Below are 18,869 nucleotides of genomic sequence, written 5' to 3' on the forward strand. Positions count from 1 at the left end.
AACTGCAGAGCTCCTGCTCCCCGATACAGAAGAAAATAATTTATTTCCAAATCTGCATTTTCCATCTACGGGCATATAGTGCAATAAACTATCCCAGGCTATGGCCAGAGAAACGGGGTAACAGACTCCTTGTGAAGTATCCGTCGCTTCTGCTCACCTCATGAATGACGGTAGTTGTCGAATGTTCTCACACTGTTCATGCAATAAACTTCTGAGTCTTTTTTTTGCCTCTGGCAGGTGACAGCACAGCATGCTGAGTGGCTGGGAGTGGAAGTGCTCCACAACAGACAGCTTTTGGGGAGAAAAAAAAAAAAAGGCATGGCAGTCAAAACAGGCAAGATGTGCTCAGGAAAGGACTTTCTTCCTTCCTTTGTGGATGAAATGTATCAAAATTGCTATTTCAATTGGATACAGGGTGAAGATACACACACACACACACACACACACACACCTACCCCCTGAATGGCAGCACTGATATTCTCTGTTTTATTCTCCATTCCTTTCCTAATAATTCCTAGCATTCTATTTGCTTTCTTGACTGCTGCTGCACACTGAGCAGATGATTTCAATGTGTTAACAACAATGACACCTAGGATCCTTTTTCTGAATGGAGACTCCTAATGTGGAACCTTGCATTGTGTAGCTATATTTTAGGTTACTCTAAGTGCATCACTTTGCACTTATCCACATTAAATTTCATTTTCCATTTGCATGTCCAGTCTCCCAATTTTGCAGAATCCTCTTGCAGTTTCTCTCAGTCTTCTTGTGATTTAACAACTTTGAACAATTTTGTGTCATTGACAAATTTGATCACCTCACTCGTTCTCCCTATTTCCAGGTCATTTATAAATATATTAAAAAGCAGTGGTCCCAGAATAGATCCCTGGGGCATTCCACTATTCACCTTTCGCCAGTGAGAAAATTTACCATTTATCCTTACTCTCTGCTTTCTATCTTGTAACCAGTTCCCAATCAACAACAGGACACTACCCCCTATCCCATAACTTTATAATTTTCTAAAATATCTCTCATGAAAGACTGTTAAATGCTTTTTTGGAAATATAGATACACTATAATCAACTGCCTCACTTTTATCCATGTTTATTTAATCTCTCAAAAAAATTGTAACAGATTGGTGCAGCAAGACTTGTCTTGACTAAATCCATTTTGGCTTTGTCCCATTAAACCATGCCTATCTATATGTTCAGTTTCTACAATTTGTCTGGCACTGATGTCAGACTCATTGGTCTGTGGTTTCCTGAAATATCCCTGGATCCCTTTCTAAAAAAGGAAAATTGGTTCTTACCTGCTAATTTTCGTTCCTGTAGTACCACAGATCAGTCCAGACTCCTGGGTTTTGCCTCCCCTCCAGCAGATGGAGACAGAGAAAGCTTTGACTGACTCTGTCCTATATCCTGAGGTGCCACCTGCAGTCCGTCAGTATTAATCGGTATCAAAGCAGTAAGCCCCATAAAATTCAACTATACAACACAACTAACTGTCCCTACTCTCCACTCGGGCTAGGAATGGACACATCACGCTCACCATCCCCAAGTAGAAGCAGAACCCACGAAAACATTCGATAACTTGCAAAAATTTGAAAACCTGTAATCACTTACCTGCAGATTGCATTAAAAAAAAAAAAAACAGTGAACGAGCGGACTCTCCATTACCTCTATGCAGAAATGGGTGGGACTCTGGACTGATCCATGGTACTACAGGAACAAAAATTAGCAGGTAAGAACCAATTTTCCTTTCCTGTTCGTACCCGGATCAGTCCAGACTCCTGGGATGTACCAGAGCTCTCTTACTCAGGGTGGGACCTTGAGAGTCCTGCTCGGATTACTCCTTCTCCAAAGCCTGCCGAGCCTGGGGCCTGGACATCCAATCTGTAATGCCTAGCAAATGTATGCAAAGACTTATAAGTTGCCGCCCTACAAATCTCCTGTGGCAAAACTTGTTGAAACTCCGCCCACGATGTTGCTTGCGAACGAGTAGAATGAGCTCTCAAACAGACAAGTGGCCGACGAGAAAGAAGAAACGCTGACTCAATAGCCTCCTTCAACCAACGAGCAATAGTGGCTCTAGACGCTTTATGCCCTCTTTTGGGATCACTCCAGAGTACGAACAGATGATCCGACATACGGAAAAACTGTTAGTTACCTCCAAATAGCGCAACATAATGCGTCATACGTCTAACATCCTGAGCTCCCTAGAGCAGGGATCAGAACGGTCCAAACCTGGAAATGCCAGAAGCTCCACCGACTGATTCAAATGAAAGGAGGAGACTACCTTTGGAAGAAAAGAAGAGACAGTCCTCAAGGAGACTCCCGCTTCTGTAATCCTTAAAAAGGGTTCCCTGCAGGACAATGCTTGAAGTTCAGACACTCAGCGCGCAGACGAAATAGCCACGAGGAATACCACCTTCAACGTGAGATCCTTCAAAGTCGCCCTCTTTAGAGGCTCAAAGGGCGCAGCACATAGGGCTTCGAGAACCAAGTTCAGACTCCATGAAGGGCAAGGATTCCTGACCGGGGGGGCACAAATGCCTTGCTCCCCGGAGAAAACGCACCACATCCAGATGCGCAGCTAATGACACGCTGTTTAACTTACCACAGAAACAATCAAGGGCTGCTACCTGCATCCGCAAGGAACTGCACGACAACCCTTTAGCTAACCAGCTTGCAAAAAGGACAAAATATCAGACACCGAGGCTCGGGTAGGGTCTAACTTGTGCTCCACGCACCAAGACTCAAAAACTTCCCACACCCTGACATAGGCCAGGGAGGTAGAAGTTTTCCGCGAACGCAAAAGAGTAGCCACTACAGCGTCTGAATAACTTTTGTTCTTTAGACAGCGCCTCTCAAAAGCCATGCTGCTAGACAAAAGAGATCTATATCTTCCAAACATGACTGAGGAGGTTTGGGAGATCCCGAAACCTCAAGGGATCGTTCACCGCCAGAGTGACCAGATCCGCAAACCTCAGACGTCTTGGCCACTCCGGCGCCACTAGAATAACCTCCGTCTGGTGAGCTTCTATTCATCTCAGCACTCTGCCGATCAGAGGCCAGGGTGGAAAAACGTATAGAAGAACATCCTTTGGCCAGGGAAGCACTAGGGCATCCACTCCTTCCGCTCCCCGTTCTCGCCTCAGACTGAAAAAGCAAGGGGCCTTGGAATTCCGGAAGGTTGCCATAAGGTCCACCGCCAGCCTGGAACACTTGTCACATATCTGTTGAAAGGCCTCGTCGGATAACTCCCACTCTCCGGGGTCGAAGCAGTGATGACTGAGAAAGTTGGCCTGAATGTTGTCAATTCTGGCGATGTGAGAGGCTGCTATGCTGACTAGATGCTGCTTCGCCCAGAGTATCAGCTGCTGCGCCTCGAGCACCACCGGTTGGCTTTTGGTTCCTCCCTGCCAATTGATATAAGCCACTGCGGTTGCATTGTCAGACAGAATTCGGATAGACTTCCCTTGCAGGAAGGGCTGGAGAGCCTGCAATGCCAAACGCACAGCTCTGGTCTCCAAACGCACAGCTCTGGTCTCCTCCGACATGGACCATTGACCTTGAACCGATGTTCCCTGACAAACTGCTCCCCAGCCGGAGAGACTGGTGTCCGTGGTGACCACCGTCCAATTGGGAACTTCCAGGGACATTCCACGTCTCAAGTTGTCCGATAGTAACCACCAATCCAGACTGGACCAAGCTGCATCCGTAAGGGGATAGGGGAAAGTGATATTGTTCAGAAACCGGGTTCCAGCGGGAAAGCAATGCTGACTGTAGTGGTCTCATATGAGCAAAGTCCCAAGGAACTAACTCCAGGATGGAAGTCATCAAGCCGAGGACCCTCAAATAATCCCATACTTGGAGTATGATTGGACAATAAGTCTCGAACCTATCCCTGCAATTTGAGAAGGCAGTTTTCATGAAGAAATACCCTCCCCTGACGAGTGTCGAACAGGGCTCCTAGGAACTCCAGCAACTGGGAGGGAGACAGGTGGCTCTTGTTGAGGTTGATCACAAGAGAGAAAGTACTTGGTGTACCGCCGAATGGCAAAGAGACTCCGACTCTGCCCAAATTAGCCAGTCATCCAGACTGGCTAAAAGACCCTCCTCCCAGAGTTGTGTCACCACCACAATCATCACCTTGGTAAAGGTCCTGGGAACCATGGCCAGACCAAATGGTAGAGCTTGAAATTAAAAATGTTGCCCCAGGATGCAGAATCTCAGGAACCTCTGGTGATCGGGCCGGATGCCGATGTGCAAGTATGCCTCGGTCAAATTCAGCGATGCGAGGAATACTCTTTTGTGTACTGAAGCAATGACTGATCTGAGGGTCTCCATGCGAAATCTCGGGACTTGAAGACAACGGTTAACTCTCTTGAGGTCTAGAATGGGCCGAAACGTGCCTTCTTTTTTTGGCACAACGAAGTAAATGAAATAACGACCTTTTCGCTGCTCTGTTTGAGGGACCGGAATGATGGCCCCGAGATCGCTCAGGTGCTGCAATGTGTCACACACTGCTCGACGCTTCTCTTTGTAGGAGCACAGGGAGACAGAAACCGATCTCGCAGTCGTCGAACAAAATCTAAAGCGTAACCTTGTCTTATCACGCTGAGGACCCTCTTGGTCCATTCCCCATAAAACAGAGACAGCCTGCCTCCCACCACCGGAACCAGGGAATGGACCGGCCTCGCTTCATTGGGAGGATTTAACTCCTCCTGCTGAGTGGGGGATCCCAGGTCTTCCAAAACGACATCCACGAAAGGACTGGGACTGAGACTGCTGTCTGTCTGGAGGTTGTCTCGAAGGGGACCCGATGGTCGAGAAGAGCGGAACCTCTGATTTGTCCTAAAGCGAGATCGAGAGGGAAAAGAGCCTCTGGCCCTAGGGCGATCCTCCGGCAGCTTATAGACCTTGTTCTCCCCTAAGGACTGTATCATATCCTCCAAGTCCTTTCCAAAAAGAAGCTTGCCCTTGAAAGGCAGAGAGCCAAGTTGCGCCTTAGAGGATACATCTGCCGACCAGTTTCTCAACCAAAGGAGTCTACGGGCAGAAACTGCCGACCCCATGGACCGACCCAAAGTCCGCAGCAAGTCATATAAGGCATCAGCACTGTAGGCCATCGCCGCTTCTAAGCGCCCAGCCTGCACCACCTCTTCCTCCAAGAGGGAAGGAGTGCTTTATAAAAGCTGTACCCATCGAAGTCCAGACCGCAGGGCAAAGCTGCTGCACATGGCAGCCTGCACTCCCAGGGCTGAAACTTCAAAAATCCTCTTGAGCTGTACTTCAAGTTTGCGGTCCTGAAGATCCTTAAAGGCCATGGCTCCCATCACCGGAATGGTAGTCTTTTTGGTGACTGTAGACACAATGGCATCTACCTTTGGGATCCTCAAGATATCCAAAGTGTCTTCTGGCAACCGGTACAGTTTGTCCATCGCATTACTGACCTTCAGACCCAAACCTGGGGTGTCCTATTCACGGAACAGTAGGTCGGTGACAGAAAGGTGAAAGGGAAAAAGACGTGTTCGGACCCCTTAGGCCCACCATAACCGGATGGATATCCCCCATGCGGGAGTCCATCTGCGGGGCTTCAATGCCCAATTGCTCTAAAATCGCCAGAATAAGGGGACTCAGCTCGTCCCTCTGAAAGATGGACCACCTTGGGATCATCCCCGGCCACCACGTGAGGATTAGGGCGGCACTCCTGGTCCTGATCATCCCCGAGATCCGCCCCCGGCGGAGTTTGTTTCGGGGTCCCTGGTCCTCTGAGGTAGTGTCAGCTTGTGAATGAGATGCGCTGGACCTAAGGGGAAGTTTACCCCGTGGTCCTGACACCTGGCTCCAGGGGTCTTGACCGTTTGGAAACATGGGTACCAGGAAGCGCCTTGGAACTACCCCCTGGGTGTCTTTTATGTGCTTTTTTTTGTCTTATAGGCTTTATGCAGCAGTAGAATAAAATCCAAGGAGAAAGAGGATGAGGAGGAGGAGTCTGAGGCCTCCTCAAGGCTGTCCTCCCTGGTGCCTGCTACTCCTGTCAGCAGCTCGCCCCCCCCCCCCACCCGGAGCCTGCCTGCTACGGGGACAAGGGAGGGGGATCCAACCCTCCCTGCTCTGCAAGCCGCGTCACCGTGTGAAAACTGCGCAAAATGGCATCCGTTACTGCGCTAAGCGGGAATGAGTCTAGAGAGGGAAACCTTGGGTGCCGGCTCCTCCCTGATGCTTGTCCCAGCCAAATCGCGGCCTTTGCAGCTCCATCTGATATGGCCCCCCCCCCCCCGGGGAGGCACGCAGAGCATAGGCCGTCCCTTGACGCACATCCCCACACTTGCAGCAAGCCGCACCATGCGGCATCGTTGGTTCGGCGAGAGAGATAGAAACCTGAACCACCAACGGCGAAAGGTCCCTTCTCTCCGCGGAGGTAAAAACGGAGCCGACCGTGCACTGCCTTCTCAGCCACTTGCCTTCAAAAACATTTTTTTTTCCCCCTGGTTGCTTCGCAGGTCCTGCGCCGTTCAGGGTGAGTAAGCTGGTCTCCCCAGTATCATCCGAGCCAGGAGTGGATGCAGGATCCTCAACCTCCCCAACTCTGGCGGCCTCGAGAACCAGGGGGGGGAGGGGATGGTCCCCTCAGGACCTGGCAACCCCCTGGGAGGCAGTAAAAAAACGTCTTCTTAAATTTTTTTTTTGTTTTTTTAAAGAGCCAGTCCTGAATAACCTAGACTAACCCTAAACTTACTACCTCAACTTTACTACCACAGATTGCAGGATTTTGCACCTCCATCATCTGCTGGAGACAGATGAAATACTGACGGACTGGAGGTGGCACCTTAGGATATAGGGCAGGGTCAGTCAAAGCTTTCTCTGTCTCCATCTGCTGGAGGGGAGGCAAAACCCAGGAGTCTGGACTGATCCAGGTACGTACATGGAACTGGCATTACATTGGCAACCCTCCAATCTTCAGATTCCACAGATAATTGTAATCTACTTTTGGTCAAAATAAAATTCTAAGGGCCTGATATTCAAAGCACGTTCAACGCTACTTAACCGGATAAGCAGGAATTATGCGGTCAAATAATGGCTGCTGAATATGTGTTTACGTTCAGCAGTTGCTGCTCAGCGGCATAAATCCCTTAATCGGCTATGAAGTTAACTGCACAAGTTGTGGGCAGGCAGTGAGTAGATCAATGTGGAGCGACTTGGCCGCATAACTTATGTGGCTAAGTATTAATATTCAGTCTTAGCCGCATAAGTTAACCGGCTACTTTAGACCTGCCATAGAGCAGGGTTTTTAATACATTGGGTATTTTAAAAAGCTTTTATCTTTATATCAGCCCTTGCAATCATTATGTTCTATGGGACATCAATTATCTGTCCCTGCAGTTTCTTCTGCAAGATTACAATGTACTCATTGTCATGCATTCTCCTGTCTTTTGGAATAGTCTTCCTGGGAACTTGCAGTTGCAGACAGATTACAAGCACTTCAGGAACGCTGTAAAGGCTCAGTTGTAAGGAGAGGCTTTTATTTGTTGATTATTTTAATTTTTTTTTTAAGTATGTTGCTAATTGTTGCTTTTAATGCTATGGTTTTTTTTTTAAAATAGACATCGTGTTCAAGGTGGATATCAATTAATAAGACGGATCATAAATTCTTTTAATAAATAGTCCACATTATACAACTTATGTTGAGAAACAGTAGAATATTAATAAGTAAATAAATGGGAATAATGCTTAGTAAATAGGTCACTTAGGGCCTCATTTTCTAAAGTATCGCAGGCCTGCGATACTTTAGGAAATGAGGGGCGGGGGGCCGAAACAGGGGGCGGGCCTGCACTAGCCGGCAGCGATCGCACCATCGCGGTGCGATCGCTGCCGGTTTCGCACCCAATAGCGCTACCATAGGAGGTGTAGCTATTGGGAGCGAAATAGGACGCGAAAAGGTCCTTACCTTTCCGTTGTCCTCGGTGGCTTCACGGAGTCGGCCCTGGTGACGCCCCAACTCCTCCTCTTCCGGGGCCAACTCCGCCCCCATTTTGGTATCGCACGCGAAAAGGGACATTTTGCGTGCAAAATGTCCCTTACCGCGTGCGATACGTGTAGAAAATAAGGCCCACTTAGTTATTTGTCAATTTTTTGGGCTGGTCCAATGGGTTAGTAACAGCACTGATCTACCACATGAAAGTTCAAGGCTAGGCTCCTATTCCTCCCGCCGACAGAGGGCCTGAAGGGGATGGAGCCTCAGTTATCATGCAGACGCTAACATGTGTCTGTCTATCTTTCTGTAAGGTGCTCTTGTACAGATTCTATAGACAACTATAGTCCATGCCCCTCCTCCAAGGATCACCACTGCAACAGCTGGGCTAAGAGTAGACAATCCTGGTAGCCACAGCTGAAGGCTAGTGGTATATCAACTTCAGATCCCCCACTTCCATAAACAGAAATATGCATTCTGAGCCATGTTCAATTAGGCTACAAACCTGTGAAATCAGAGGCGGCTAGTTGGGAATAAGTAATTTCTTTATTAAATGTATTTCTTGCTTGACATCCAGCCCTCTAAACAAGTTACACTAAAAAAAACCAAAACCCCACACTATAAAATACATTAGTGTTAACAAAACATTTCTGTTGTCAGACCGTATAGAAGCAGATCAGATCTTCCACTGTTCAAATAAAATACTTCTGCACTCCCTGTCACAAATGTATTTATTTATAATCAGCCATAGTAATGTATATTTCTAGAACTGCTCCTTTGTAATGATTTCAATGACTCAAACCAGCTATTACATTAGAAACCCCTGTCAGTTACTTTTAAGAAGGCAATTTTATAACTGTGTAGATAGGGCATGTAACTTTTATATGCAGACCTTATCTCACATTTTCAAAGCAACCTTATGTGCACAAGTTCATTTTGAAAATGCTCTGGTAATTGACCTGGTAAGTGCACAAAATAACAGCTCTTCACAGTGCATTACCTTTGTGGGTTAGCTTACATGCATACTTTTTAAAATAAAAAAAAGTATCCGGCTAAGTCCCAACTCAGAGCTGATGATCTCAAGGTAGCAAAACAGTGCAACAAGGCAGTAACAAAAGCAAAAAGAAGGCTAGGATGAACAGGGATATATTATCAGCAAGTAAAAAGGTGATAATGCCTCTGTATGCATCACTGTGGAACAACATCTGGAAACCCGTTCTAAGCCATATCTCCAAAAAGGATACAGATGAGTGGCAATAAGTTACCAAATTGGAGCAGACTGTACCATAAACCCTATGAAACGAGACTTAAATACTTCTATAAAAATAAGCTAGAGAAAAGGAAGGAGAAGGGGAGGAAGGATGTGATTGAGACATTCAAATACTTCAAGGATCTAACTATATACTCTCCATAAGAGTACAACAAACCAATATAATTATTTTATTTAAACATTTTTTATATTTATATTGAAAAAAAATCAATATAGCTACCAATTAAATATATAAAAACAAACATCATTTTATTCTACTCAAGACTTAATGAGAGCATAAAAGTAGACCAGCTGCATTTAAAAATAAAAAAAAAATGTTAAGGACTTTCAAGCCAAGAATAAAGGAAGCTCTGCTCAGGCCGCGGAAACTTATGTCCCATAATGCAAACCCATGACAAGGGATAAAGGTGAGAGGAATTGAAGAAAATGAGGATACCCATAAGAGGCTTGAAAAAAGGGGCAGGTGTGGTGGAAAAGCCTATAACAACAGGAGAGGGTTGGCTACAAACTGGGGAGTCGGGCACCACTGTAATACTTGTGTGATTACTAGAAATTACTTAAATTGTCTGTGTGTCTCAGCTAGATTGTAAGCTCCATGGAGAAGGGACTCCTATGTATCTGTACACGACTGCATATGTCTAGTAGTGCTATAGAAACGTTCAGTAGCAGAGATTACTTTCAAAAGTACTTGCTTACTAAATCTGAAAAATGAGGGAGAGAAAGGATTGGCTCCGATACTTAACTGGAAGGGAAAAACTGCATGTGGCACTCCTGCCATGAAGGTTCATACCAATCCTGGATCAACAATTTCCATTTTACGATTACTCACATAACAGTAACGTTGGGTTTTTTTTCAGCATGATTGTACTTTTAGTTCAGGAAGTTAAACAACACTGGAGTGGGGGGTTCCCACAGAAGACGTACAGTGAATGTTGTTCTGCCTTTGCCAGTGCAGCAGGAATGCAAGCACAGCTTTTAGTCAGCGGCTATTAGGATGCATTACTTGGTGCCAGGCACCTCGACCTCAGGTGGCGATGCCTAATGAAACTCAATGGCGCAGTGTGACTTTGCAAGCTTGGCTAGTACTAAACTCCCTATCACTTAAGAGTGGGCTGTAGCCCGGTGACTTACAGAAACCCACATGATTCTCACTCTTGGCAAGAATTTTGGAGCTGGGACGTATGCCAAAACTGGAGCAGTCGGTTTATAGGTCCACTCTGGTTTGAAACCTCTTTCCTGCTCTCGTCTTACCTGCAGTCCTTTGATGAAGTTCTGAACAGAAAAATCATGATACAAAAAGATGTTCGTGAGCACCAGCAGCACTTTCCCACTCAGCCTTAAAGGAAACCGAGTTGTCAGAAGCAGCTAAAGGAAACAAAGAAGGAAAGTTAAGTTTTACTAGGTGTGCCACGGAAAAGCCACCACTCTCTCATGCTCAGATTCAGGCTAGCATCTGGGATCTCCTTAACACATTGCCACAACAAGGAACACCAGCGGTGGTTCTTAAATGTACAGGAACTCCTGCATGTCGCTTCTTCCTAGTTACAGCACGAGCTCCCGAATGTGGTAATTAATGGGCAACATGCAGGGTCTGGATAGACTGGCCCCGCTTTGTGTAGCGCACACACACACACACACCTGCTCATCTTCACCGTCCTCTGCCTCTGACCTGTCCCTTGGCTATGTAAGATGGGGATAACATGCACTGAGCACAGGATAAGACTTTCCCTGAGTTTTGAAAGCAGCAGCAGTGAAGGAGCTCTGGCAGCCAAATGCAGCAGCCACGGTAACCAACTTAGCTGGTTGCCCTCACCACATTAACTTCTCTCTTCTTCTGCACTCGTATGTAGAGAGAACTGATCCATCATGACTGGTTCATGTTTTCCGTGCCCAGCCTTCCTTTGTTTTAAAACTTGGAAGAGAAACTGGCAGGGCTTTCAGTGCTTCCCTAGCTCTTCTTCTGGCAAAATTGTCTGCTCCGTGGAGATTGGTGTGCCACATAACAGTTTTGTTAATGTAGATGTGTCTTAGGCTTGAAAAAGCTGGGAACCACTGTATTATCATATACCCTACTCACCGAGGCCTGAAGAAAGGATGTAAAACTTTTACCTCATTCAATTCTCTCCCCCCTCCCTACCCAGACTTGTGTCACAATTCTGCAGTGATTACTCAATAATGCAAGCCAACATATGGGCCGATACAGTACAGTGCGCTCCGACGGAGCACACTGTTAACCCACCATTGGACACGCGTTTTCGACGCGCTAGCGCTACCCCTTATTCAGTAAGGAGCCGAAAACGCGCGTCCAATCCCCCGAACCTAATAGCGCCCGCAACATGCAAATGCATGTTGATGGCCCTATTAGGTATTCCCGTGCGATTCAGAAAACAAAATGTGCAGCCAAGCCGCACATTTTGCTTTCAGAAATTAGCGCCTACCCAAAGGTAGGCGCTAATTTCTTCGGGCACCGGGAAAGTGTACAGAAAAGCAGTAAAAACTGCTTTTCTGTGCACCCTCCGACTTAATATCATGGCGATATTACGTCTGAGGTCCCGAAGTGTAAAAAAAGTAAAAAAAAAAATAAAAAAAAATGTGAAGTCGGCCCGCGGCTGTCGGGACCGAAAAGCAGACCCTCAATTTTGCCGTTGTCCGGTTTCCGAGCCCGTGGCTGTCAGCGGGCTTGAGAACAGACGCCGGCAAAATTGAGCGTTGGCTGTCAAACCCGCTGACAGCCGCGGCTCCGGTCCAAAAGGAGGCGCTAGGGACGCGCTAGTGTCCCTAGCGCCTCCTTTTGCCTGTTTTTACTGCCGGGCCTCATTTAAATACAGAATCGCGTCACAGGAGAGTGGCCTGTGCACGTGCCGGGATCGCTCGCTCTCCCGTGTTTTTACTGTATCGGCCCGATAGTGAGTAATTAGATGAGGGCATTATTCAACAAGATGCCTTCCATCACCTTGTGTGATTCACTCTAATTTCAGTGAGAGGATCTTCTTTGCAAGTCACTGCGTGTCCCCTAGTCTTTATACTTTTTGAAAGAGTAAATCAACTAATTTGTGTTTACCCGTTCCACTCCACTCATTATTTTATTGACCTCTATCATATTTCCCCCTCAGCCATCTCTTCTCCAAGCTGAAGAGCCTTAACTTCTTTAGCTTTTCCTCATAGGGGAATTGATCCATCCCCTTTATCATTTTGGTCACCCTTCTCTGTATCTTTTCCAATTCTGCTATATCTTTCTTGAGATGCGGTGACCAGAACTTTCTTCTCACCTGCATTCCCGCAACTGTTTCTCTATGGAATATTCATAAGATCCCCACCGTTCTAGAAACTTTTTCACAATTATTTATTCGATTTCCACTTTATGGCACTCTACTTTGTATTTCTATTCACCTATTGTATCATACAATTATTTATCGGATTTCCACTATATGGCATTATGCCTTGTATCTCTATTCACTTATTGTATCTTATTGCACCTTCCCCCCCCCCCCTCCTTTACTTGGTTAATTCATTATTTGTAATGCACCGGTGCTAACCTCCTGTTGTTTAGCACTGCTGCAATTTTCTGTTGACTGTGAACCGATGTGAGGTTACTAAACAAATGTCAGTATATAAAAACTGCTAATAAATAAATAACTGAACACAATACTCAAGATGAGGTTGCACCATGGAATGATACAGAGGCTTTATCATTTTCTCTGTTTTAGTCTCCAATCCTTTCCTAATAATCCCTAGCATTCTATTTGCTTTCTTGGCTGCTGCTGCACAGACTGTAGTACAACTGCTACTCATTTTTATCTACTTCAGAAGGATGAATAACTCAGACAACAGCATTTATAGCTGGAACTACATCTCCACAGAGAAATTACAGCTGCCCCTCTGGATGACAAATGCTGCGCTGATGTATTTACCACTCTCTCTCTGGTCTGTCACATTGATCGTTTCTCACCTAATCCAAACCAGGGGCTTGAACGCTAACTGGCTTTTTTTTTTTTTTTAATTCTTTTTTATCAACAGCAGTTTCACTTATAGTGATCAGATACAACTATGGTGTTTCTACTTTGCAAGACATTTTACATCTGTATCTCTACCTAAATGGATGAAGGACAATCTCATTTTATGACTGGGTAGGAATGCAAAGAGGCAATTTCAAGCTAATCCTTGGTATAAATTAACCTCTGCTCTCCAGGTTTGCAATCCATGACATTATGAATTTTAAATCAGATTTTATACTAACTGCAAGCCAACTTGCATTTGTATAGTTTGTTACAAATCTCTGCAAGTTTACTGCAAAATATGGAAAATATACTAAAAAGATATTTCGTCTGAGTGGACATAGCGCTCTTAAGTTACACCACTAGGAGTTTCTTTTCAGTTACTCCATAAATCACACAACAGGACTTCACATGTTCCCTTCTGTGGCAACCAGAGAGAGAAACCTGCAAACCCAGCTTCCCTTGCACAAACATGCACACATGATGGAGGAGAGTTACCTTGTCGACTATTGCTGCTAGGTGCTGTGTGCAGGAGACGGACTGGAAGAGCTCTATGCAGAGCAGAGAGGAGACGGAGTGAGACAGGAGCCTGTGAATAATCATTGGAGAGGTGGCGATGCCGAACACAAAGATAAGCGGCAGCTCCCCCGTGTACAGGCTAGTTCACACGGAAAAAAATTAAGAGAGACAAAAAGTTAAACAATGCTCATGTTTTCCTGGCCCACAGTCTACAGTGCCTGAAACAGTTCTGCATATTGAAATAGAATCACCTTATTGTTCTTCTTACCTAGCAATCCAGTTTCTGGTATTATTACAAAGATGTGTTACTCGCTCTCCTACTAGAATACTCAGAAGGTGGTATGGGATTATAAAATTTGTTACATACATGATGATACATAATTAGTAAACATAGTATAAATAATTGGCATAGAATAGGTTAAATGCATAATAACTTAATACATAATACATAAACCTAGCGTATATACATAAAATATCAAAGGAAATTGTAAAAACAAGTGGAGTCAGGGCCTGCATAATCAGAGGTATGAAGTAGTGTTATTTGCTTGATAGTCAAAGGGATGTTGCTGGCTAAGGAAGGAAAACTTGGCAGAAGAGCCAGGTCTTTACTGCACAGTGGAATGTCAATATGTCTGTGGCCAGCATGGCCTATAATGGGGGAGAGCTCCAGAGCCTGGGATGAAAGAAGAGAAGAAGCTTCAGTGTTTGGACCTGCCTGGAGTTTTAGAAGTGCCTCTCTTTTGGATCTTAGCTTGCAGGAGGCCATATAGAGAGATGGGCAATCCTTCAGATAGGTTGGGTCCTGGTTGTTTAGTCACTTGACGGCAATGCAGAAGACTATGAACTGAGCCCAGCAGGGGATTGGCAGGCAGTTTAAGGGCTCTGAGGAACTGGGCTAATGTGGTCTCTGTAGCTACTGTCGAATAACATTCAGTACCTAAATATAATCCGTTCTAAAAGTGCCTGAAAAGTGGAATATAAATTAAATATAAAATAGCATCCATGCTGCGACATTCTGCATTAACTGTAGATATTTTAGTAGTTTTCTGAAAGACCTAATACGGTGTGTTGCAGTGGTCTAGTCAGAATAGGCCAAATGTATATATCAGTAGGCCAAATGTATATATCAGTGCGGCCAGGTTGTCTCTCTCAATGTATAGTTTTATTTGCTTTAGTCTCTGGAGGTGGAAGAAACCGTTTCTTGCAACTATGGTGATATGAATTGCCATTTTAAAGTTGATCTGCCATTGTACAGACAGCCATGGATATCTCAAAGAATAGGGGACATGCGAGTCCTTAGCCTAGAGACAATAAGAATACAGGCCACGGCATTCTGCACAATTCGTAGTGCCCGAAAAACATTCACCTGCAACCCTATATACAGTATGATTACAATAGCCAAAACCAGTCAGAATCAATGCTTGGAGTACAGCACAAAACTCATGATGATCAAGAGAAGGCTTCAACTTGAATAACATCCACAGTTTAAAAAAAGGCTGCGTTCACAACAGATTTGACTCAAGAACATAAGAACTATCATACTGGGACAGAGCATCCCATCTAGCTCAGTATGCGGTTTCCAACAGTGGCCAATCCAGATCACAAATACCTGGCATGATCCCAAATAATAGATAGAACCCATGTTTCTAACACCCAGGGATAAGCAATGGTTTTCTCCAAGACTACCTGGTTATTTATTTTAAAAATGTATAGTCTGCATTATCTAAAATTCTGAGCAGCTTATAAAAATAGCATACACAATCATGAATACTCAAAACAATAAAATGCATAAAATCATTAAATCTATCATAAAACAAGACAAACCATAAAATAATAAAAACTAAAAGTTTATGGACTTTTTCTCCAAGAACCTATCCAAGCTTTTTTAAACTCAGAAATGCAACTGGCCAACTGCCTTTACCACATCCTCCGGCACTGAGTGTCAGAGCTTAATTGTGTGTTATCAAAAAAGAATTTTCTCCAATTTGTTTTGAATATGCAACTGATTCACATTTATCCTTTCTACTCCACTCCCACTTCGAAGGGAAACAGCTGGGCAGACAGCCATGGAGGCAGATGGTGAAGAGGAGGATCCTGAAGCAGTCTTTACTGGGCTCAGTCACTAAGATAAGTGATTTTTTCCAGGCTTGCTGTAAAAAGGAAACTCTGAATTGTTGATCTTGAGTAAATGGAAAGGAAAACATTTTGCAGAGGTGTTTAAGAAAAAGCCACAAGAGGGAGAGGTGAAAAGGAATCTAGTAGGGCTACACACTGTGTTGGATTTTGATGTGTTTTAGTGCTGCTACACAAGTAGACTCTAAAGTATTAACCAGGAAGGAATAGGATGAAACTATCTAACTGCAGCCCTGTGAACTTGCTTGTAATTAGCTAGCTTCATCTCTGAACTCCACAGAAGGAATGTTTCTCCTAGTTAAGCTGTATCTGGCAGAAGGAAAGGTTTCTCTTAACCTGCAAGAAAGAAACTTCAAGAGTTACAGAGCAAGAAGCTTTGACAAAGTGACTACCATTACTGTGGAATTACATAAGAACAGGTTTGCCTAGAGTGGTAAATCCCTAAACTAAGTTGTTCAGCGAGCAGGTTTGCCCTCCAATAGCAAAATATTTGAGGCTACAGGTCTAGTGTAGACCACAAAAAAAGAGGAACTCCTAAAGCTGGAGCTGTATTTGAACAGAGGGAAGTTGCCTGGGAGCAATGCTAGGAAAATCAGAGGTGCTGTTTTAGCTGTAACCTAATTTGGGAAGGTGCGACAGTTCTTTTGGTTTTTGCTGGAATCCCAGAATGTGAACAGTAATTGTTCACTGAAGAACTGTTTTTGTTACCTGAAGCTTAACATGGTCATACGCTCTCGATGAAAATGCACATGTGAAGTTTGAAAGTAACGGCCGAAGGAGTATCTGTAGTGTCTGGACTTTTTCTGACATTAAGGGCTGGGCAAACCGGTCAACAGGTTAAATGACAAATTTGTGCCTGGAGGAAAAGAGCTGCCAACCCTGGTCCCCGAAGCTAGTCAACACACAGAGAAAGGATTAAGAGACTGTTATCCTGACTAACACCTGGGAAGTAAGTGCCAAAGGAGCACATTCATTTAAAGCAGTGATTTAAGAGTATTGGAATTCTGTTGTGGGATACTCCTAAGGGAAACCTCCTGGTATAAAAGAGGAAGAGTCAACTCCTGCCTGATTTGCCTTCTATTTGAGGAGAGCTGGTCTATGCCACACTGACCCTGTAATCCCTCTGGTTTGTTATAGTTTACCTCGTTACAGATTAGCCTGCACCCAAGCCCAGGACCGTCACACGCCTTAACCCAGTGCACCTGAGCACCCCGAGGCTCCCACCTCATCACAGCAACTGATGTCTGGCATTGCACCAATGGTGCAGCAGTACAGCTGAATGCCCGTGCTCATGCTCAACACCTCTTACAAGGAGACTGCCCTGCCAGAATAAGCTGGCAGGCAGGAGGGGAGGCTATATCATACAGGGCACCAGAGGTAAAGATTAACTTGAGTCCATGGAGACTAGTTCCCAGGAGCATGGGGAGGATGAACTCTCCTCCCCACAGGATCAATCCGGTCCTGGATTCCTTTGCAGTCTGAGTCTCATCAATTCCCAGCAGTCGGATGAAATTTCATGGAACTCCTGCCTTGATGGGTACTCAAACCATACATCAAAAACAATACCACAAATGTAGGTAATACCAAAATTCTTTTTTAAAAAATCCACATCACTGAAATTATAAAGTGCCAAAAACTATTTTGTTATATATATCTAAATGTGAATATTCAACCATTGTATAACAAACACCAACCAGGTTTTTTTGAAAAAAAGTTTTGAAAATTTTTTTAAATGAGAACTGTGGTAGTTTCATAAAATTAATCAAAGGGTACCATCCAGGTTACCCACATTCTGTTTGTAATCATAAACATACCACCGTCCCCCTTTTCTTTTTTGGAATATTATCAAAATTCAAAAGATTAGTTAAACATACTGAATTTAAACCATGAAAAAATTCAAAGGAAATTGTCTACAATATTGCATGTAAATTATCTTGGATAATGCTTGACTGTGTAAAGATGTTATCAATGAACGCTGTTAGAATTGTTTAATAGCACCATTTCCCAGTTGTCCCATAGTTATACACACAAGATCTCTAAAATGATACTTAGCTGGGTAGAGATATTCATCTGTAGATGCCGTTGAAATTACTTGGTAGTACCATTTCCTGACATGGCCAGGTTTCGGATTGGATCCTTCATCAGGGGTAACAGCTCACCAAATAACCTAAACGTCTCTGTTCTCTCATGGAGCACTGTATTCAGCTTCATCGGGTCTCTGCTCTCTCACAAAGCGCCGTGTTCAATTTCTTTCGACATGGTGGACAACAGTTCCCGTTCATGGCGTCCTTTTTTTTTTTTTTTTTTTTAAAGGGAAATGGTGCTATTAAACAATTCTAACAGCGTTCATTGATAACATCTTTACACAGTCAAGCATTATCCAAGATAATTTACATGCAACATTGTGGATAATTTCCTTTGAATTTTTTCATGGTTTAAATTCAGTATGTTTAACTAATCTTTTGAAATCCGCCAGTTCCCACTCGCCGGGATCTAAGCTCTTGTGACTGAGAAAATCGGCCTGGACGTTGTTGGCGCCCGCGATATGAGATGCAGCTAACGGTAGCAAGTACTGTTCCGCCCAGAGAAACAGTTCTTGAACCTCTAGAGCTACCCCCTGGCTCTTGGTGCCGCCCTGATTGATGAAAGCTACCGTCATCGTATTGTCTGACATAACCCTGACTGAGCGACCCTGAACTAGAAGAAGGAAAGTCCAAAGTGCCAGCCAGACTGCCCTGGTCTCCAACCGATTGATAGGCCAGGAGGCTTCTTCTGAAGACCAAGTGCCCTGGGCTGACTGCCGCTCGCAGACTGCTCCCCAACCAGAGAGACTAGCATCGGTAGTAAGAACCATTCAATCCGGAACTTCGAGATTGACACCACGCTGCAGATTGGAGAACTGTAGCCACCACGAGAGACTGCTTCTTGCTGACGCATCCAGCACGACCTGTTGCTGAAAGGCCTGCGACAAAGGATTG

The 18,869-nt window shown here is 44.7% G+C and overlaps 1 protein-coding gene across 3 annotated transcripts in view; it reads right to left on the reverse strand.

Moving 5' to 3' along the window:
* ORC3 (origin recognition complex subunit 3) overlaps positions 1 to 18,869 on the reverse strand; it is a 211,015-nt gene that overhangs the window by 136,547 nt on the left and 55,599 nt on the right. For all 3 annotated transcript variants that reach the window (XM_029595436.1, XM_029595435.1, XM_029595434.1), the window contains exons 8-10: positions 13,738 to 13,897; positions 10,496 to 10,609; positions 158 to 291 (exon numbers count right to left, since the gene is read on the reverse strand). In XM_029595436.1, the coding sequence (XP_029451296.1) occupies positions 158 to 291; positions 10,496 to 10,609; positions 13,738 to 13,897 (408 nt within the window). The remainder of the gene's footprint in view (positions 1 to 157; positions 292 to 10,495; positions 10,610 to 13,737; positions 13,898 to 18,869) is intronic.

Source organism: Rhinatrema bivittatum, chromosome 3 (genome assembly GCF_901001135.1).
Source record: "Rhinatrema bivittatum chromosome 3, aRhiBiv1.1, whole genome shotgun sequence".
NCBI lineage: Eukaryota > Metazoa > Chordata > Amphibia > Gymnophiona > Rhinatrematidae > Rhinatrema > Rhinatrema bivittatum.